The sequence below is a fragment of the Lithobates pipiens genome, unplaced genomic scaffold (genome assembly GCF_037356315.1).
Source record: "Lithobates pipiens isolate NorthernLeopardFrog02 unplaced genomic scaffold, aLitPip1_a1.2 Scaffold_19, whole genome shotgun sequence".
NCBI lineage: Eukaryota > Metazoa > Chordata > Amphibia > Anura > Ranidae > Lithobates > Lithobates pipiens.
Window position 1 is genome coordinate 8354424 of NW_027507764.1, and position 21999 is coordinate 8376422.

The window sequence follows — 21999 nt, forward strand, 5'->3', positions numbered from 1 at the left end:
GCCTTCTCTCTCCAGAGACAGGATCAAGCACTCAGAATGGATGCATTAGCCCACAAATGGTGCTTACCACCCCAATTTAGTTTAATACCAAGAGTGTTGGTCAAGTTCAGAGTAGTCAATTGTTCTGATCCTAATTGCTCCCTATTGGCCAAAGAGACCCTGGTTCTCAACCCTAATGAATATCTCACCAAAACCTCCCTGGAGGTTACCAATCAGGGAGGATCTTCTGGGTCAAGGTCAGATTCTTCATCTAGATCCAGCTTGCCTCAATCCAACCGCCTGGTTTCTGAGGAAGAAATCCTAAGACGGGGGGGGGGGGGGGGGGGGGGCGGCACAACAGACTTATTAACTCCCTTCTAGCAAGTAGCAAGGTCACCAGGGCTATTTACTTCAAAGTCTGGAAGTACTACAATTCCTGGTGTTCCAGCAAGAACTTAAAATTCGTTAGCACTTTTTCAGTTTTAGAATTTCTCCAGGAAGGAATGGAGGGGTTTAGCAGCAAGTACACCCAAGGCATGGGTAGCTGCATTTTGGGGGGAGGAGAGAGAAAGGACCCTGTGAAGGGAGAACCCTTTTGATGGTCAGGGTTTATTTTAATTTATGGCAAATCAGGCTTATTTTCCCAATTGGGATTTATCTTTGGTTCTTCAGGGACTTGCAAAGTCAGTTTGAGCTACTAGAGACCTTTTAAGGTTCATGACCCTAAAGACAATGCTCCTGGAGGCAATGACATCTGCACGTAGTATCTGAGTTGCATGCCTTATCAAGGAACCCTTTGAGTTGTCTGCCGGACCAGATAGTGCTGAGGACAGAGCCAGCCTTCCTACGGTGTGTGGGGTTCCCCCCCCCCACACAGAGGAGATCATACTCCCTACTTTCTGCCCCATGCCTTTGGGGCCAGGAGAAGCCTTACATACTCCAGATGTTAGAAGGTGCCTCCTAAAGTACTTGGAAGTAACAAATCTTAGAAAATCCTCTTCTCTTTATCCTAATGGAAGTCACAAAGAGGATAAAGCTTCCAAAAGTACCCTAGCAAGGTGGCTAAAACAAGCCATTAAAGAAGCATACCTGTCCTTGGGTTTAGAAACTCCTGAGGGAATGTCTCTCCACAAGCAGTGGCAACTTCATGGGCAAAGGGCCGGGGCATCACCAGAGCAGATATGTAAGGCTTGCCACTTTTTTTTTGTTTTTGTGCGCCCCCCCCCCCCCCAAAAAAAACTTTTTAAATGGCACTATAAGTTGGCTCTACTGGTGGCCTCGGTCCAGTCTTTTGGCAGGAAGGTTTTACCAGCAGGGGTCCCACCTTGAAGTAAGTTCTCTCCAAGGTGCTGTCCTGAAAGGCAAAGGGAGAAAAACCTTAGTTGGACTTGACGATGATGGGGTTTCTATGAGTCTTTCAGGACATCAGCCTACTTCCCTCCCTAGGTTGTGTATACTTTATAAGTGCTGGGCTTGGTAATTGTCTATCTTCCAGCATGTCGCAGGAATTCTCATTAACTGGCATGGTGGAAGTGGCTGAATATTTAAAGGGATGTTGTCACGCAGTGTTTCCTGGTGGGGCTACACTCTCTAAGAGGCTTGTAGAAATGCCATCACCGGTAAGTAACTTTATTTTTTTTTTTTCCTCTGCAGATCCTAGTGGCGGTAGAGTAGAAGCTTGTGATGTTCATCCAGATGAAAGAACTGTAACTATCCCAGATGCATGCATACGCTATGAGGTAAGATTGAAGGTCTGAAGAGACCAAACTCTGTTGAATATTCAATGAGTGGTGACTACAATATGAAGTCCTATACAATGGGACCTCCGCTCTAACCTATTTTCGCACATATGGCTGGTGTTGCATTTGCATAAATTTCAGAACATCCATAAATGCATTCAATTTTAACTGGGTAATGGGGACACGGGCATAGTCACATTTTTGTGAGCTTGCTTAACTGTATCCAAAGGCTGCCTTAATGGAAATTCTTTCTCTTGTAGGCTGGAAGAAAGATCGCTTACATTTCCTTTACCAAACCATTGATGAAGAATCTAGTTTACAAGATTACTTGCCATGATAACCAAGCAGACTACGCTTCTGAGGACCCATTTAGTGATGTGCCAGTCATTGAGTGTGGAACGGACTTCATGAGGGTAAGTTGACAGACATGCTGGTGGTTTTAGTAAAATGGGACTTGTTCAGGTTGGGTTTGCAGATGGGGCCGTCCAAAGCAGACCAGGAATCCTTTGTGATGTGGTGTTAAGCAATACAGCAGTCTGTCCTTTTTGGTCAGAAACCACTGATCTCTCCGGGGAAAACCCAAAACGAGTGCACATAAGGTTTTCATACTTGGGGCCTTATCTGCATATTTCAGCAACTCAAATGTCTTGATGGGTAACAGTTGGGTTACTAGTCAACTAGCAATTCTAGAAGGTTGGAAATAGCTGCCTCATTTCACTTGGTTTATGTTGAGCTTCTGGATGTTCAGTTACTTGCGGTTGAGAAAAGACAAGTCCAACCTGTGGCTTTTTTTTTTTTTTTTTCCTTTTTGTTGCATTGTGTATATACCTGTGTGTCGTGGTTCAGGTGCTTATCTAATGGTTTTTGAAATGATCTGTACTCCCTGCTGAAACCACCGCCTGTGGAAGGGAATTCCACATTCTTACAGTAAAGAACCCTCTAAGCAGTTTAAGGTTAAACCTCTTAATTTTTGAAGGGCTGCGTATCAGTTCTTGCAACCTTTCCTCATAATTGATATCCTCCGGACCCTGTATTGGCTTTGTTGCCCTTCTCTGGACGCCATTTCCAGCTCATCCCTGATTGCACACATTTTTGCCACCCAAATGCTTTCAAGTTTTCTGCATTAAACCTCATTGCCATGTAGTTGCCCACCCCATTAATTTGTTCGGATCTGATTGCAAAGTTTCCACATCCTGCGGAGAAGTTATTGCCCTGCTTGGCTTAGTATCGTCTGCAAATTCAGAGATTGAACTGTTTCCCCCATCCCCATCCTCCAGGTCCTCTACAAATTAAATAGGATTGGTCCCAGCACAGAACCCTCTGAACTCGCCCTTGTAGCCAGTTTTCAAGCCATGTGCTCACCCTATGTCCATGCCAAAGGACCTTAGTTTGTACAGTATAAAAGCTTATGGAGAACTGTCAAATGCTAGTTCACAAGTACCACTTCCTTAACTGGCACCCTGAGATGATTCTTCCCTAACCAAGGGAGAGGAAGCACTAAGATGGTGGTGAGGGGGGGGGGGGGGGGGGTTGGTGTTGCCAGTTTCTGAAGCATTTGGCCCTCATTTTGCTAAACAGTGAAACTTAGGCATGGGTGAACTTATCTGAGGATCTTTTCTTGAAAGCAGTTTTTACAAATTAAATCCTAGTATAGAAATCTGGTGTACTGATGTGACTTTCTATTCTCCTCCTTTGTTCCACAGGCAAACATATCTCGGACTATCCCTGACTTCAGTGATGAGGTACAGTCTATAGCTTCTGCTGGCTTTTTTTAATAATTTTTTTTTTGCAGTTCTTCTAACCCCCCCCCAAAACAGAAGTACAAATGATGCATTAACAGATTGTGAGCTTTTTATAGAATTTCTTGCAATAAAAATGACACTGACACTAAGGCTACAAAGTAATTTTCCTTCAGATGTTGGTGCCTGACCACACTTGACATAGTCATTCTCCATCTGCAGGGCTGTAGGTGAGGTACCACCAGGCATCTGGGTGAATCTGATGTGGGCAGGGAGGATGATTGGCATGGCAGGAGGGCAATTGCTGGAATTTGTACCCCCCCCACAGGTCACACTGATCACCCTCCATGTGTATCATACATCTGCCCTTGTTGTATGCCTCTCCTACCCCTGCAGCTCTGTTGGCTTCCCACTGGCAGCTGCAAGCACTCAATAGGATCCTTCAGGATGGGAGCATGGGGGGGGGGGGGGAGGGCCTGGTAAATGTCATATTTACCAGCCCCTTTGTTTCCTGAATTAATCAGTACTGATCATTTTTGTGTTCATAACTAAACTATTATTTCGGGTAGGCTGTATTGGGGGAGGGGGGGGGTGTGGTTTCAAAACGGTCCTCCTCCATATGAGCTTTCCTGTTTAACCATTACCACTTGTCTGCCTACCTCCATAAGTGCAGCTTTTCTGTGCCGGGTCACATACCTAGTACACAATCCAGGTAGGGGGCACACATGCCGGCTGTGAGTTGGTCATCCGCTGGTGGGCTTGTGCTGTGACCACCAACACCTGCTGGACATTGAGGAGGAAGGCCAGACAGAGCTGTGTCCTTTCCATAGGTGTGTGTGCATGGGCAACATCCTAATTGCCCCATGTGGCACAGACTCTCCTTTTAAACCCCAATGTTTGTCCAAAGCCCCCTAATGGGGCTCCAAAAAATTGTAATAAAATGGCAAAAAAATAAACAGACATTGCTGCCCTATAGACATGTGCAGAACAAATTGTTTCGTGCACATACATTTTTCTCTTTTTCTTTTTCCTTTTCTTTTTCTTCTTGCACATATCAATCTGCATAGAAAAGAATATAATTCAAAACCAATAAAATATAAATCTGAATTTCTATAGAAAGACAATGTAACCATCTTCCCATTATTGATTCTAAAGTTGCTTCAATTAGAATTTTGGGAAATGGTTATTAAAACGCATAACATCTTCTGAAATTCAAATAGAATACATTTGAATAGAAACTTTATTTTTTATTTTCTCTGTTCAATTGTATTCTATTTGAATTTCTGTGTGTCATCTGTAATAAACAAATTTAGAAAACATTCACTTAACGAATGAATCTGCGACTCAACACTCTTCCGTTGCTCACAACTAGAGGGGGTTCAACTTCCAATGTGTGTACTTCATGCTTTCCTCCTATCAAACAATTGCCAACTTTACTAATCTTTCAGGTTGTTTCTGTGCCACCGATAGCCACATGGATGGTAGTAATCTACAATGGAACCCAGAAAACAAAAGTGAATGTTTCAACAGCCAGAACATATGGATACAAATTAACAAGTGACGATGAGAACTTTATGCTCCAGGTCCGCTATGACGCCTTTGGGATTTACAAAATATCTGTAAGTCTAGATCAGCGTTCAACACATATATATATATATATATATATATATATATATATATATATATATATATATATATATATATATATATATATATATATATATATATATATATATATTTTTTTTTTTTAAATCATGGCAGCTTTTAGAATCTCTCACAAGTCCAGCAGCACACCAGTATGAAGGCTCGTTCCCACCAGTAGGTGCACTCTTTTGCATGTTCTCACGCGTTGTGCTTTTTCTTGAGCTCCTCTCTGCGTGCAAAACGCCCAAAAGGGGTGCCAGCAGGATTTTTATACTTGCAAAAACACACTATGGTGCCATGCATTTTTAGCAGGTGCAGTTGCTAGATGCATGGAGTGAGGGGCCGTCGAGCATTGATGTCCCAACCCTATGTCCGCTTGGATGGTGGGGCTACCACCTCCATTCACGGCGCAGGTGCGGTTCATCTTCGGAGATTTTCCGAAGCTTCGTCTGCTCCGTACTGCGCATGCGCAGTACGGGGCGGTCACTATATGATGGCAGAACACTGGCACAACTTTTTGCTGGCAAGACTGAGTGAGTGGGGGAGGTGTGGGCACCACTCTCTGCCTCTATGTATACAGGAATTAATGGTGGTCTCTGCCCTATAGCACAGGGGCTCAAGCTGAGGCGGCACCCTGCATACTCGCCTCAGTACCCCTGTTGAGAAACACTGGTCTATTTGGACTTTTTTTTTTTTTTTTTTTTTTTTTTACCTTTATCATTGACTCCAACTCTGTCTTTCTAGGCCAGAAATCAAAGCCTTTATATTGGAGACATTGAAATCGTTCTGGAAAAGCTTTACCCAAAAATCACCATTGCAGTGAAAATTGTGTGTGTTCCAGGTAAATTTTTTTTTTATTTTTTTCTTCTGTGTGGCTTTCTAAACTCTTTAGGATCTGAGAAACTTATTGTCCACTTCCCCACCACACCTGCAAAAAAAATGGTGAAACCCCCCTCTCACCCTCAACCCTCGAGTTCAGAATTTTAGATTGGGTTTCCTATCGTCTGAGAGCAGAAAGGGGTGTTTATATTTTTGGTTTAAGAGCCTACTGTTGTGTTCGGGGTGACCTGAGCCACATGGAGTCCTAAGGCTTATCGCCTGCCGGTCACATGCGGCCCAAGATTTGGAGTAGAGGACAGTGTTGGGCTTCACCTACCCTCTGTAGAATGGAGGGACATTATGGTAAGTGGGGCTGAGCACTGCTTTCAAGTCGGAGCCTGTGATGGCAAGAGAAGAAAACAATGGTGTTTTCTATGCATTTTAAAAACAAGCATGGCCATTTTCATGGGAGATTAATCCTATTCTGAGGTTTCAGCATGTTTGGCCATGGCCCCTTCATTTTGACTTTAACCACTTCCCGACCGCCGCACGACGATGTACGTCGACAGCATGGCACGGGCAGGCATATGGGCGTACCTGTACGTCCCTGCCTTCCCGCGGGTCGGGGGCCCGATCGGGCCGGTGCCTGCGGCGGTCGGTGTTCGTGCAGGAGCAATCCCGGACGAGGGGGCGGCCATTCGTTCATGGCCACCCCCTCGCGATCGCTCCCGATGAATAGGAATCGTTCGTGACATCACTTCCCCTCCTGTAATGTAAACACAGGAGAGGAAGTGATGTATTCTCTCCTCCGTGTCGGTATTTTTCATTCTGACACCGAGGAGAGAGGATCGGTGAGTTGCACCAACACGTCACTACACAGTAGAACATGCCAGGCACACTCACACCCCCCCAATTACCCCCTGATCACCCCCCCAGTCACAGTGACGCCAATGTAATTTTTTTTTTTTTTTTTTTTGCATTGGTGTCATTTGTGACTGTAATAACTGTTAGGGCAGTTAGGGTTAGCCCCCTTTAGTTCTAATGTACCCCCCTAACCCCCCAATAAAGGTTTAACCCCATGATCACCCCCCCGTCGCCAGTGTGACTAAGGCTGGGTTCACATTGCAGCGGTTTATGAGAACGAATGTGATTCGCACTGCAGTGCAAATCACATCCGATCTCTGTGCGATTCGAGTTCAGCCATACAGATAGTATACAGATAGTATACAGATAGTATACAGATAGTATACAGATAGTATACAGATAGTATACAGATAGTATACAGATAGTATACAGATAGTATACAGATAGTATACAGATGGTATGGCTGAATTCGTGTCGCACCCGCCGCAAACTCGCACGGGACCCTTTTTTTGGTCCGCAGCAGAATCGGATCGCATGGGTGTTCACACCATGCAATCCAAGTTTGCAGATCGCACTGCGATATGCGAACTGATCTGGGGGTGTCATTAACATTTCACTGACACTCCCAGCAGTTCGCATAGGGCGGTGTGAACTGCCGCCGGGAGGCATGTGATGCGGGAACCCGCCGCGGATTTGTGGCGTTCCCGCATCGCTCCAGTGTGAACCCAGCCTAATGAGTGATCGTTTTTCTGATCGCTGTATTAGTGTCACAGGTGATGCTAGTTAGGCAGGTAGGTATTTAGGTTGGCCGCAGCTTTTTATAGCGCCAGGGACCCCCATATACTACCGCATAAAGCCCCCTAGTTAACCCTTTCACCAGTGATCACCATATAACGGTTACAGGTGACGCTGGTTGGTTCGTTATTTTTTTATAGTTTCAGGGCACCCGCCATTTATTACCTAGTCTCACTAGTGTACCCCTAAATTTAGGGGTGTCTACTTTCCAAAATGGGGTCATTTGGGGGGGGTTTGTGCCATCTTGGCATTTTATGGCCTTCAAAACTGTAACGCCCTTAGAAAGCCTGAAGGCGGTGCTTGGTTTTCGGGGCCCTGTACGCGGCTAGGCTCCCAAAAAGTCCCACATATGTGGTATCCCCGTACTCAGGAGAAGCAGCAGAATTTATTTTGGGGTGTCATTTCACATATGCCCATGGCATGCATGAGCAATATATCATTTAGTGACAACTTTGTGAAAAAAAAAAAAGTTTGTAATTTTCCCGCAACTTGTGGCAAAATATAAAATATTCCATGAACTCAACATGCCTCTCAGCAAATAGCTTGGGGTGTCTACTTTCTAAAATTGGGTCATTTGTGGGGGTTTTGTGCCATCTTGGCATTTTATGGCCTTCAAAACTGTAATAGGTAGTGAGAAGTGAACTCAAAAATTTACGCCCTTAGAAACCCTGAAGGCGGTGCTTGGATTTCGGGGCCCCGTACGCGGCTAGGCTCCCAAAAAGTCCCACATATGTGGTATCCCCATACTCAGGAGAAGCAGCAGAATTTATTTTGAGGTGTCATTTCACATATGCCCATAGCATGTGTGAGCAATATATCATTTAGTGACAACTTTGTGTAAAAAAAAAAAAAAAAAAAAAAAAAAAAAAAAAAAATTTGTCATTCAATCGCTTGAGGCAAAAAAATAAAATATTCAATGGGCTCAACATGCCTCTTATCAATTTCCTTAGGGGGTCTACTTTCCAAAATGGGGTCATTTGGGGGGGTTTTGTACTGCCATTTTAGCACCTCAAGAAATGAGATAGGCAGTCGTAAACTAAAAGCTGCGTAAATTCCAGAAAACGTACCTTAGTTTGTAGATGTGACAACTTTTGCGCAAACCAATAAATATACAATTATTGACTTTTTTTTTTACCAAAGACATGTGGCTGAATACATTTTGGCCTAAATGTATGACTAAAATTGAGTTTATTGGATTTTTCTAATAACAAAAAGTAGAAAATATCATTTTTTTTTTCAAAATTTGCGGTCTTTTTACGTTTATATCGCAAAAAATAAAAATCGCAGAGGCAATCAAATACCATCAAAAGAAAGCTCTATTTGTGGGAAGAAAAGGACGCAAATTTTGTTTGGGTACAACATTGCATGACCGCGCAATTACCAGTTAAAGCAGCGCAGTGCCAAAGTGTAGAAAGACCTCTGGTCATTTACCAGCAAAATGGTCCGGTCTGAAAGTGGTTAAGTGACAAGGACTGATTTGGTTGGAATTGGGAGGCTGGTTGGTGACTTTAGTTTATTCTGGTCAAAGCACAGGACTGCAGGGACTAAACTTTTCTTCTGTAGGCCCCTAAAGAACTGCTGGTGGGCTTGATTCCTTTCCCCAAGTTGTAGCGCGCCTGCATTCTCTTCACTCAAAAGTTTGAATGATCGCTCTAGGGGTGTATTTATAGGGTTTATTGTAGCAGTGAACTTGGATGGGGGTGAAGGGATCATGGGATACCCCAAAACTTATGAACTGAACTTTGAGGACTCAACTCTTTAACAGCTGAGCTGCACATTATGTCCCACAGAATCTAATGCTGAGTGACTCCTTTCAAAGGACCAAAAGCTGCACCATCACTAACTCTCCAGCGATTGGGTCTTCTACTCGCACAAAACCACAAGATCCCTTTTTGTCTCTGCTATCCACTGGAGTCCTGACTCTTCCTCCTCCTGACTCTTCCTCCTCCTGACTCTTCCTCCTCCTGACTCTTCCTCCTCCTGACTCTTCCTCCTCCTGACTCTTCCTCCTCCTGACTCTTCCTCCTCCTGACTCTTCCTCCTCCTGACTCTTCCTCCTCCTGACTCTTCCTCCTCCTGACTCTTCCTCCTCCTGACTCTTCCTCCTCCTGACTCTTCCTCCTCCTGACTCTTCCTCCTCCTGACTCTTCCTCCTCCTGACTCTTCCTCCTCCGCACACCTCCCTAGGGATTGGCTAGATTCCCATTAAATATTCAGACTCAAAGGTGTGTGTGTGTGTGTGTGTGTGTGTGTGTGTGAGCACACACAAGCTCAAACACGCTTGTGTCTACATGTATATGACCCTGACACATTGATCTCTCTACCATCAGTGAAAGGGCATAAACTACTTATGGCATAGTTGGCATGGAGATCTTTCCCATCTTCCTGCTGCCATGCAGTGATGCTAATGTGCCTGGGCACACCATAATCGCCCATGCACACCCAGCATTCCTATGTTCAGGCTGCACACTGTTCTTCATCCCACTATAATTCTAGAATACAGGGGGAAACTGAGCAGGCCTGCTCAATCGACCCCTGCTCCACTGATTGGAGGAGCTAAACTTCCCTGGCAGCCTACACTAGAAAAAAATGCTACATACAGGACACTGCGTTTGTATTTTTTTATTTTTTTCCCATCTAGGCTTGGTATAAAATCACTACCATCTACTGTATTAAACATTTTGGAAATGTTCAAAATTCTAATGGTTTTTAGGGTTTAACAATTCTACTGCTTTCCAGTAAAGCTTGAACTTTCAATCTAAAACTGTAAAATTTTGATGTTAAAAGTGGAACTTTAGTCAGAAAATTTACAGTAATTCCTGCTAGATGAATTCATGCTGGGCCCTGTTGCCAATCTTGCATAAAATAAGGACCTATACTGTTTACAATCAAGTAATGCCGTCTCGCTCTGCACATGCTCAGTTGCTCTCTATTTTAGGCACTGTGCTCTTGTGTGGGCAGGTCTGAGCAAGGCGGGTGGAGTTGTGATGTCAGACTCCCCGCCCACCTCTACACTCCCCTTGTCAACATACATTTTCTCCTCTCTATTTCTTACACTGAACTTCTGCTATGATCACTTACATCCAGCCAAATCCCAGAAAAGTCACCACATGACTTCAGCATGCCCAATCATGCTGAGCTGTGGAGCAGCCGATCCTGGGAGAGCTGGAGGGGGATCTGAAGTGCACAGAATGTCTCACTTGTGTATGAGATGTGTAAATCGCTTGCACTCGCAGCAAGGGGGGGAGAAACTGACTCCTATTTCTGTCTGTTTTTTATCTCCCTAAAGATTGCTCAGAGGTGGATAACTTTGTGGCAAGACTGGGTACATGTGACATGAAATCCTTTACTGTACGAGCCTTAAAGTTTGGATTTACCTCCACTTTAAAGCATAATTAAACCCCCCCCCCCCCATTAACCTTTACAGCTGAGGAAGCTGCTTCTGTTCTGCAACTGGCATGGTGCTGCACATGTGATCAATTATGACACAGCCATTTGATTTGACAGTCACATTTGCTTGTGTCCTCAAGCAAGTGTTAGCAATCCCAGCATTCCAGGAATGCAACTTCTTTGAAACCATTAAATTGATGGATTTAGTTCCCCTTTATGATTTACTGCTGTTCAGGGGCTCTAGGCTACAAACATTGCTTACATAAGCTGTAGGCAATTTACAGCACAGTTTCAGTTTCTTGCTGGAGGCTGCCATTTCACCCGATGTGGGATGTATGTTCCTCCTAAAGAACATTGTTCAGGTTATGGGTAAAAAAAAATTTAAACTGCCCTATGAAGTTGGTGGTACCATGTTGACATTTTAATTTCCAGTCTTTGTCTAATGTATGTGTAACTTGTACTTGCAGGGCCTTTCCAATGCAATGACACCCATATGGAGATCTCTGTTCCTCCATTTTATGGTTATCTACAGTATATTCACATTAATGATGTACAAATTCCAATACCAAGCGGTGAGGCTGAGCTCCACAAGCAAGGCTTGACTGTTGACACCAGCAGTGGAACCCAAATAACAATCGTGAAGGAGAAGCTAAAGGTAAACTTTACATTTTCAGCCGGAGTGCAACGCTAAGTGGGTGGTTTTTTGGTGTCTTGTCCCCACCCCCCCAACACTAAAGTGGTCACCTAAATCCCCTTTTTATTTCTTAGGCTTCTCAAACTCTCTGCTTGCCACCTTTCACCCTGGTCTTCGCGGTGGATGACATTAGCGTGCCGATGAGGCTTGCGGGAGTGTGCTCTGACCGATGCATTAAACAGAATCCTAGTGAGTTGGGTGAACAATCGCATACATGGGAACTTGGTTTCAAATTTGACTTTTATATATATATAAATTTTTTTTATTCTAGATCTAAAAAAAAAATCACAAATTTCTTTTTCAGCGTCTACATACTGCTCATCAGACGGCTTTATGACCATTCAGGTTTTGTCCCAGCAAACAAGACCGAGTCTGAACTTGGACACGGTGATTCTGGGGAACGGTCAGTGCCAGCCAATAACTAAGATGGACCAATTGGTTTTGTTCAGGTTCTCTCTGACAGATTGTGGCACAAAAATTAGCGTAAGTGGAGGGTTTTCATTTATTTTTTTATTTATTTTTCTTTGACACGGCTCAACTTGCCTACAACCACTTTTGAAGGACCTGTCTAACAAAAACCTCTTTGTAGTTTGTAGGTGGGGTTCTCCTCTATGAGAATGAGGTCCATGCCCTCTGGAAAGACAAGCCTAGAAGAATAATCTCACGAGACAGTGAATTCAGGTATAGAAGTAATACAGTTTGGGGGGGGGGGGGGTGCTAATGCTTAAAATGATACCTGAACTTGCCCATTGGATTTGGGGGGAAACCACTTCACCTGAAAGTGGCGGATTGCCTCCCAAAGAGGTTCTGACCCAGAACTTAAACTACCATAGAACTGGCTGCCTTCCAATGAAGATGCAAAAATCTAGTCTTGCCTGTTGGCAGCCAACTCAACGTGCAGAATGAAAAATGGATTCCTTATTTGCATAAGTGTGGTTGGTTGTCTTTTGTTTCTGGAATTAGTTTCTTTCTAATCCACTTGAAATTTTCAATTTGAAACTTATGCATTCTATTTCTAATTTCAGATTCCTTTCTAGTCTGAGGTTTTTTATTTTTCAAAGTTTGAGAAATGGTTAGATTTTTATCTATCTAAATTCCAGAAGGGATATATTTTATATTTTTGTATTCTGTTCCTTCTATTGAAAAACTTGACTCAAATTTTGTCGGTTTTTGCATCATCCTTTCAGATTTGTTACTATTGTAAATTGAATAACGAAACATTTGGGCGCTTCAATTCAAAACTGTACAGATCTACAGCCAACCTAAGCCAGTGGATTTTTTTTTTCAAATGGGTTTTTGACTCGTATTGCAATCCCAGCACTTGGAATTTTTACCTCTTTGGTCTAGCACTCCTTCTATATATGCACATGTGGGGTTGTGCATTTCCCCCTAGCAAACGTTTGACAGTCTTGACTGTCATAGATGGGTGAAACCTCTTTTATTTGATGGACTTGAAAGCCTACACTGTGTGAGTCCACCCAATCAATTTGTCCACCCAATCAATTTGCTGGATTTTTGTGGCTTCTTTGGAGTACAGTCTGTTCTACAGTGGTTTTTACAGTGTGGGGGCTGCTTCAGCTTCTCACCCAAAGTGCCTACATGTCTCATAGCTAGAACACTTTGTGGAATTTTAAAGGGGAACTTTGCCATGGAATAGATGTGCATGATGGCAACTTTACAAAAATTTTATTTTGTTGAAACTATTTGTTTTTTTGTTGCCTATCTTCAGCATTTGTTTCATAGGTCTGGGTGACTTATAAGTTGGGGGTGGGCATGGTTGGTTGGGTGGGGGTGGGCATGGTTGGGTGGGGGTGGGCATGGTTTGGCTGTTGGGTGGGTTGGCTGGTTGGTGGGGTTTGTGGGGTTTTTTTTTTTTTCTCTTCTCTAGGCCAATGCACCAAGAGAATACAACTGCATCATCTGATTAAACAGATTATTTATATATTTTCAGATTAATTTGATATTTGTTACTATGTCCATCTGGAGATTGATATACAACTGAATCTTAATCATATTTCCAGCTTTAAAAAAATTCATAAAAATGAAACTCTCTATTACAAACCAGGAAGGTTTTCTGGTAGACATTGAGTTTCTACCGGCTGACAAATGCAAGATTACAATGGGAGCTTTACTACAACCGGAGCACTCAGAATCTGGTGCATGGTAGCCAATAGGGATGAGCTTCATGTTCGAGTCAAACATACGTTCGACTCGAACATTGACTGTTCGTGCGTTCGGCGAATTCCGAACGTTTTGGCCGTTCGCGGCAAAATTCAAGTGGCGCGCGGACCATAATGCACTGCGTTGGCGCAGTGCATTGCTGCCCGGTGATTGGCCAAGCATGCACTGTGACCCCGCATGCTTGGCCAATCGCAGCGCCGGCAGCGAGGAGAGCCATGATTGGCCACAGGCATCCTGCCTGTGGCCAATCATAGCTCAGGCTGTGTAGTGCACGCCCCACACTATATAAGGCCGCCTTTTGAGGCGGCCTCGTGTAGTGTTACTTAGCATCTGAAGCAGTGGGTGTTCTGTGTACCTTCAACAGTTGCACACCAATCGTTTTTGGCTGATTTCCTATCTTGCTGCTGTGTAGTGGTTGTTGTCTGTGCCCTGACTGCAGTATACACCACTATATTCACCTCACCTATATAGCTAGTGATCTAGCTTTAACCACTTAACAACTGCCCATTGCCGATTAACGGCTTCAGGGCGGTTGTTTAACTCTGAGAGGCCGTTAATTAACGGCCTCCCAGAATTCTGCTCTCGCGTGCCCCGAGGTGTGCGCACTCAAGAGCATCCGTGACCACCGGGTCCACAGGACCCGGCGGATCACGGTAAACGGCCGCTCATAGCGGCCGTTTACCACGTGATTGCTCCGTCAAATGACGGAGTGATCACTTGGAAACAAACCGGCGTCATGTTATGACGCCGGTTCCTCCCTCCCCTCTCTGTACCGATCGGTACAGCGGAGGGGAAAGAGATCGGTGTCAGCAGCGATGTGGGCTGCATCTGCAGTGCCCACATCGCTGCTCACCGAATTTAACCCCTCAATTCCCTGCCAATACTCTGCAATACCAGTGCATACTCTGCAGTACCCTGCCATTACTCTGCAGTACCCCGAAATACCCAGCCATAGACGCCCCCCCACCCCTCACCGCCCTCCGGTGCTTCTACCAACTCGCCAGTACGATCAAAGCCAGAATCTTTTTTTTATTTTTTATTTCAGGCTTCCCAGCCTAGAGGTGAGATGTAGGGTCATATTGACCCCCCAGATTTCACTGTAAAGAGGACCTGTCACCCCATATTCCTATTACAGGGGATGGTTACATTTCTTGTAATAGGAATAAAAGTGATCAAATATATTTTTGGGGAAAAAAATGTCAAACTAACATTGTAAAATAAACAATAAAAAAATAAAATAAAAATTAAAGCGCCATGTCCCCATGTGCCACACATGTGAGGTATCGCCGAGAATGTTAGAGCGAGAGCAATAATTCTAGTCCTAGACCTCCTCTGCAACTCAAAACATGTAACCACTAAAAAAAAATTAAAGCGTCGCCTATGGGGATTTTTTAAGTAGCGACGTTTGGCGCCATTCCACGGGCATGTGCAATTTTGAAGAGGGACATGTTTGATATCTATTTACTCAGCATAACTTCATCTTTCACTTTATGCTAACAAGTGGTTAATAATAGAGCTTGCAGTCAGTAGTGTTAGGAGATAGTGCGTGCGTCTGCGTGCTCTGTACCCAGTACATACCGCTATAATATAGGGAAGGCCCCTACTTTCAAACATCCAACTTACAAACATCTCCTACTTGCAAACGCAAGGAGACAGCAGCAAGTGAGATGAAAAAAGATGGACGACAAAACAAATTATACAGGGGTGATAACCCTTCCCTATGTTTTCCAAAAAGCTTAAATAGTTTTTTGACTGGAGCTACACTTTAAAAAATGTACCGGTTGAAAATGACAAACAGATTCAACTTAACACAACAAACCTACACAGTCCCTGTCTTGTTTGCACCGCCTGTATACTGCTGTTCTGAGTATATAGGGCCTGGGGGCCACACGCATTTCCTTTTTTTAATATGGGTACGGGGTTCCCCTTAATATGCGTAAAAGACCCAAATAGGCTGGTAATGGGCAGGGAGGGCTACCCATGCCATGTTTCTCAATGATTTTCAACCATATTGCAGGAACCAGATATAACATTAAAACCGCAAGCAGTTTTAAATGACGTTATTTCCGTTTAATGTCATTTTGTGCAGGGACTGTTCTAAACACGGGAAACACGTGGCACTTCACAGGCATACTACAGACACCCCGCAGGCACCATATTTAAAGGAATATTTCACTTTTTTTTTTTTTTTCACTTTAATCGTCATTAAAATCAGTGCTCCCGCCAAAACGGCAGTTTTTAAAACTTTTTTTTTTTTGCAGTGACCCATGTCCCCTGAGGCAGGAGGCAGGTCCCCAAACCCTTTTTAGGACAGTATCTTGCATATTAGCCATTAAAATTGGCACTTTCCAATTCGAACGTTCGAGTCCCATAGACTTCAATGGGGTTCTAATGTTCGTACCGAACGCGGGGGTCGTTCGCAAGTTCTGGTGCGAACCGAACCGGGGGGTGTTCGGCTCATCCCTAGTAGCCAATCTGCTCCCAACTTCAGGTTTTTTTTTTTTTTTTTTTTTTTTTCTTTTTTTCAATTGGGATTTGACGATAAAACCTGGAAGCTGATTGGTTTCCATGCTCAGCTGTGCCAGACTTTGCTCACTGCAGTTTTAGTAAATCAATCCTATGGAGTTGCTCTATTTGTACCCAAGTTTAAAAAAAATAATAAAAAATTAATTCTAAATCGTAGGCTACAAAATCTTGACCAGATTTGCCCTTTCTGTCCTCCTGGAGGCTTCCCTTAATATCTGGTAGTTCTAATTGTACCACTAGAAAATAAAAACTTTTATTGCAACATTGTGGTAATCGCTAAGCTTTTGGTTTTTACTCAAGAAGTTGAAACTAAAACTTTTTTTTTATATTTTTTTTTTTTCCTGAAAGTAAAGCTCCAAGGTCACTGTTTTTCTAAGGCCTGTGTTTCTCAACCTTTTTTTTTTTTTTTTTTTTTTTTCCTTCCCCAGTCAAGGTACCCTTTAAAACTATGGACAGTCTCAAGGCGCCCCATTTCTAATATTTAAATGTAGCAAAGTCCTGAGGCCTAATGATGACCTCCAAGGTTGGGGACAGCTGACCTCCTTCTGTGTAGAGTGGATTACAAGGCATGGTGGGGTGTAATGCAAGGTAGAATGATGGTCGCCAGATGCTACACTAAGATTTATTGTCTCAAACAGAACTGTGGGAGAGGGTTGTGGCAAGGACACCCTTAAGTAGATACAATTTTAATTGGCAGATTTCAACTTCTATAGGCAGACAGCCATGCCGGAGGTATGGTATGGCCAGCCAAGGTATCTAGCCAGACAGCACCTCTTCAGGAGTAGTAATGCTGTTTCCTATAGCAACAGTCTTGTAACAGTTTCTAACAAAGGATGCAAATGAGCTTTCACTTCTACAATCTCTCCTATTGTAGAACTTCATTTCCTCCGAGCCCTTGGTCTTTCACTAGACTTGACGATCCACTGGATCCCCTGAGCTTTCACTCTAGCACTCAGTATCTTCCTAAAGCATCATGCCCATTTCACTGCTGGGTCCCTGGCTTGATGCACCTCATGCTTCAACCCTGCTGACACGTTGGGTCCCTGGCTTGGCACTCCACAAGCGTCGCCTTTGCTGGGTCCCTGACTTGGCATCTGCTGACATTTTCCCACTTCGCCATCCCCAGCCGGTGACATCTGCTCTGGTACTGGCCTCAGCTTACTCTGTCTCTGGCAAGGTGGATGGTGCCTTAGTGGCAACAACTTTCCTTCTACCTCCAACCACAACTGGTTCCCCAGCCAGTGGAACCATTTAAGTCTAGATGGAATGCAATCCCAACCCTGCGCTGTGCTTCTGGATAGGCCTCTCGGATGGCCTAGCAGCCAGATGTTCCCAGGATGGGCCCAAGGCTTATGGCCTAGCAGCCTGGGGCATTGCAACACGCGTCCACCCAGACAGCTGTCCAGGTGGCACAGAACCCCAATCGCCTGACTCAACCCAAATAGGCTCTCCCTGCAGGCTGAGGGACCAAAGAATCCTGCCCATTGACTGAGACACTCAATTCATTCCTAATCTGTCCCTTCAATGCCTTTGTCTTATCTAATGCCATCTAGTGGCAGAAGAGAGAAGTGCAGAAAATCTAGAATTGGAGGTGAAATTGACCTATCAATTAGCCAAGGCAACTATCACTTGGTAAATTTGATGGCAGCCCTGCCTAAACGTCATGGTGCTACATAAACTATAATTTTTTACAAAATGCATCAACATCCACACATGTAGGTCACCCAATGTTTGAGGGGATTTATTTCTCCAAAGCCAATACTCTTGCACACTGGTACTGACTAGTATGCCATTGTTTTTCTTCTCCCTCCAGTACCCCCCCCCCCCTCAATCACATGGCTACTGTGACTCCATCGCTAATGGCAAGGAAGGGTCTTTGGTGGTTAGAAGGCAATCATAAAAGGCTTCTCTAAACTATATGCATGGAGAATGTACTGAAAAAAAAACAAAGGTCTGATCAGGACTTGCTAAATGGATCCTCTTTTAAATCCTATGACTTGAGTTTTATTGCCCGACTATGTATATAAAATGACTTGAACTAAGACTTGTACTTTTGAGGGTGTTTTGCAACCAATACTCAGTGCAGGGGTAGGAAACCTGGGCCCTCCAGCTGTTACAGAACTGCAACTCCCATCATGCACCTGGGAGTAACTAACTACCAGCCTTGCAATGCCTCACAGGGAAATGTAGTTCCACAACAGCTGGAGGGTCCCAGGTTGCCTCCTACCCCCTACCTTAGAGTATAGCATTGTTGCACAAATGGTGGTTGCCAAACTCTGGGCAAGATGTGGCTCTCTGCTTGCCTCTGTGTGGCCATTAGATCCCTATTCCTTCCACTGTTGCAGGACACTATTGTGCCAATGGGGCACCATTTTCCACCTTATACCAAATGTGATGTTTACTTGTGCTCCCTCCTGGCCACAGTGCAGCCAACCCCCCCCCCCCCCCCCTCACCCCAAAGTCTGAAGGGCTAAAGGCCCTTTTTGTTTAACTTTGGAGACCCCCCCCCCTGCACTAATGGTGCAGACACCTCATTCCAGGGTATAATAGAATGGCATAACATCTTGCCACCTAAACTAAGTCAAATGTAATGGTGTTGGTGTAAGATAGTCTGTCCTTAAAGTGTCTACAGAGACCCTCTTGAACTGCCTGTCCCAGTGGTCCAGTGTAGAATTTGAACAAGTTGGGGAGATCTCTCTATTAATCTTGTGTTTTTAAAAGGGGGGGGGGAACCATTCCTAGACCATATAAGACCTTTGTAAAGGACTCCAGTTGCTAGTTGGGGATTTTTAAAGTCTACAATAGAAGTTTCTTTTGCAGGGAGACTGTTCGTTGTCGGTACAATGTCTCGGATTTGGTTTCGTTTACTATGAATGTGCTGACGCCATCTCCTCTTCCAGTCTCTGAAAGATACGATGGTCCAATTTCCTTTGTACTGAATCTCTATCATGGTATGTCGATGCTTGTTGCCTTAATTCTGGGTGGGGGGGGGGGGGGGGCGGGGGACCTGGGTGTTCTGGTAGCTCATAGACTCTGCAGCTTGGCATTGCTGGCTTTTTCCAGATTGTTCTATGAGGTATAGATGCCAGATACTTAATCTACCCTGTATAAAGTGTTTGTAAGGTCTCATCTGGAATGTTCAAGTTTTGAGAACCAGCTCACAAAAGCATATCTTAAAAATGAAGGTAGTGCCCTCCTGGGTTGCTAGTGTCTAGGCCAAACTATTTGGCTCCTCTGTAGGGGAGGAGCAGGGGTTAATTGCCTTGGAGGAGCTCCACTATGGTGGTTGCCCTCTCCTTTTCCTCCCATGTCTCAACTGAGGAAAGATTAGAGGAACTGTATTTGGTCTCTGGAGATGCCCCCAGGCTATGATCACCATGTAGAAATACAGAAATGGTCCATATAGTAAACTTGGTGTTTACTTTAAGGTTATCAGATGACAAGGGGGTACGCCTATTTATTTATTTTTTGAATTTGCCTCTTCAACCTCATGTAATCCATGTTTGCTTTCCCTATAAGATGACTCCTATGCAGTACTGTATCAGGATAACCAGTATCCAGTTGTGAAGACTCTTCGTGATCCCATCTACCTTGAGATGCAGGTTCTGAACCGCAGCGACCCGAACATCGAGCTGATACTGAATGACTGCTGGGCAACCATGTCTCCCGACCCCGAAGCTTCCCCTCAATGGAAGATTGTTGTAGATGGGTAATCCGCTTGTCAAATACACATTTGCAGTTCAAGATTAGATGGCAGACTCCTTTTTTTTATACAACCTGAAGAAGCAAAAAACCTTAATCTAGCAGCATATTGTTAGCCAAATCCAAACTATTGTACCTCCCATATTTTTATATTGTAGGCTCAACCGACTTCACGTCTATAAATTTTTTTTTTTTCTTTTTTTTTTTTTTTTTTGTCTTCCATTTGCAAAGACTTGTATACACAATACCATGGCTTGTCTCCCACACTATAAATCAATTTTATAAAAATTAGGGATTGCCAAAAATTATACTTGAGGCCAGAACATGAGGGTGAGCGCTCGTGGTTTGGTCTAGTTTTTTATCTGAGCTTTTTTTGGGGGGGGGGGGGGGGGGGTTTCTAGCTATATTGGGTAACCCTTTTTACACTTTATATTTAGTTGTGCCGAAGACCAAGACACCTACCTTACAGTTTTTCATCCAGTCTCCAATGTGGCACTGCCAGAACACCGGAAGCGGTTTGAAGTGAAGGCTTTTGCATTTACTGTGGGTGGTGATGTATCAACAAACCTTGTAAGTATTGGTCTTAAAGTACATCTAAACCTTTATTTATTCCCCCCCCCCCCCCCCAGCTTTGTCTTTGTGATGTCTGGATTGGTTACAGGTTTATTGCCTGGCTGATCCTGCAAGGTCGTGTTCATGGGGGACATTGTACTGTAGCTATGGGCTGATCTCCTCCTGTTCTAGACCTCAAACTCTCTCCACTTCAATGGAGGGTTTGGGGATCTTGGTTCAGTGCACAGGCATAAGATTCTAACAGGATTAATGGGGTTTTGTACTTGGCAGGCAAGTAAATTTAACACTAAAGTGTCACTAATCCAGTGTTTCTCAAATCCAGTCCTCAGGCCCCCCCCAACAGGTCATGTTTTCAGGCTTTCCATTATTTTTCACAGGTGATTTGATCAGTTTGCCTGCCTTAGCAATTACCACAGCCGTTTCATCTGAGGGAAGTCCTGAAAACATGACCTGTTGGGGGGGGGGGGGGGGGGGGCCTGAGGACTGGATTTGAGAAACACTGCACTAATCTAGTATCCTGGGATGTGAACATAATGGCAGTTCTCAACCAATGAAAATTGCCTTGACATGAGCTGCCATTAAACCACCTGGGCCATTTCTGAAACGTCACTCCATGTAAAAATCTAATTTTTCTAGGGTGGGGAAAATAATTTACTTGGAACCCCAAGTTATAAATTCAATATTTTTATTGAAAACGGAGACCCTATAGCACTGATGGTGAACCTTGGCACCCCAGATGTTTTGGAACTACATTCCCCATGATGCTCTTGCATGCTGAAGCATAGTGGAGCATCATGGGGAAATGTAGTTTCAAAACATCTGGAGTGCCAAGCTTCGCCATCACTGCCCTATAGCATAAAATGGTGGTGGGTGTTGCAATTATGTCACAGTATTTGTGCAGTGGTTTTTCAAATGCATGGGCTGTTGCAGTGGTTTTTCTCCCAAAAAAAAAATGTGGGCTCTATTAGAGCACAAATCTCTCCCTTCCAACCCCCCCCCCCCCCCCCCCAATTGCAGCTGATCAGACTGACTGCTTTCCCGGTGGCCAGGTAAAACAAAGGTGAGGAACCAGAAGTGACAGACTACTCATCGCTCCTGGCTTCCAGGGTAATAGATGGAGGAAACTCTTTGGTTCCTCCTGTACAAGGCAGCAGTTGCTGACGGTTGCATCACTCCTGGCCAATGCAATCCAACAGAGCTGGCGGTGAGGTGGGACCCCTTCCTCCTCCTGCAGAAATGATTGAGTTGATAACTAGCCACTCCATTCACTTCGGCCTGAGAGATACCGGGATGATGCCTGTAAAGGCCCGTACACACGGTCGGACTTTTTGACAACAAACATGCAAATTAAGCT

The 21999-nt window shown here is 44.2% G+C and overlaps 1 protein-coding gene across 1 annotated transcript in view; it reads left to right on the plus strand.

Annotated features, from left to right (window-relative positions):
- Nucleotides 1-21999, plus strand: part of LOC143997899 (zona pellucida sperm-binding protein 2-like) — a 51607-nt gene that overhangs the window by 6860 nt on the left and 22748 nt on the right. Inside the window, exons 4-15 of the mRNA XM_077493721.1 lie at nt 1633-1718; nt 1979-2131; nt 3422-3460; nt 4906-5076; nt 5846-5942; nt 11437-11624; nt 11738-11852; nt 11968-12146; nt 12253-12344; nt 19191-19321; nt 19890-20079; nt 20510-20642. Coding sequence (XP_077349847.1) covers nt 1633-1718; nt 1979-2131; nt 3422-3460; nt 4906-5076; nt 5846-5942; nt 11437-11624; nt 11738-11852; nt 11968-12146; nt 12253-12344; nt 19191-19321; nt 19890-20079; nt 20510-20642 — 1574 coding nt within the window. The remainder of the gene's footprint in view (nt 1-1632; nt 1719-1978; nt 2132-3421; nt 3461-4905; nt 5077-5845; nt 5943-11436; nt 11625-11737; nt 11853-11967; nt 12147-12252; nt 12345-19190; nt 19322-19889; nt 20080-20509; nt 20643-21999) is intronic.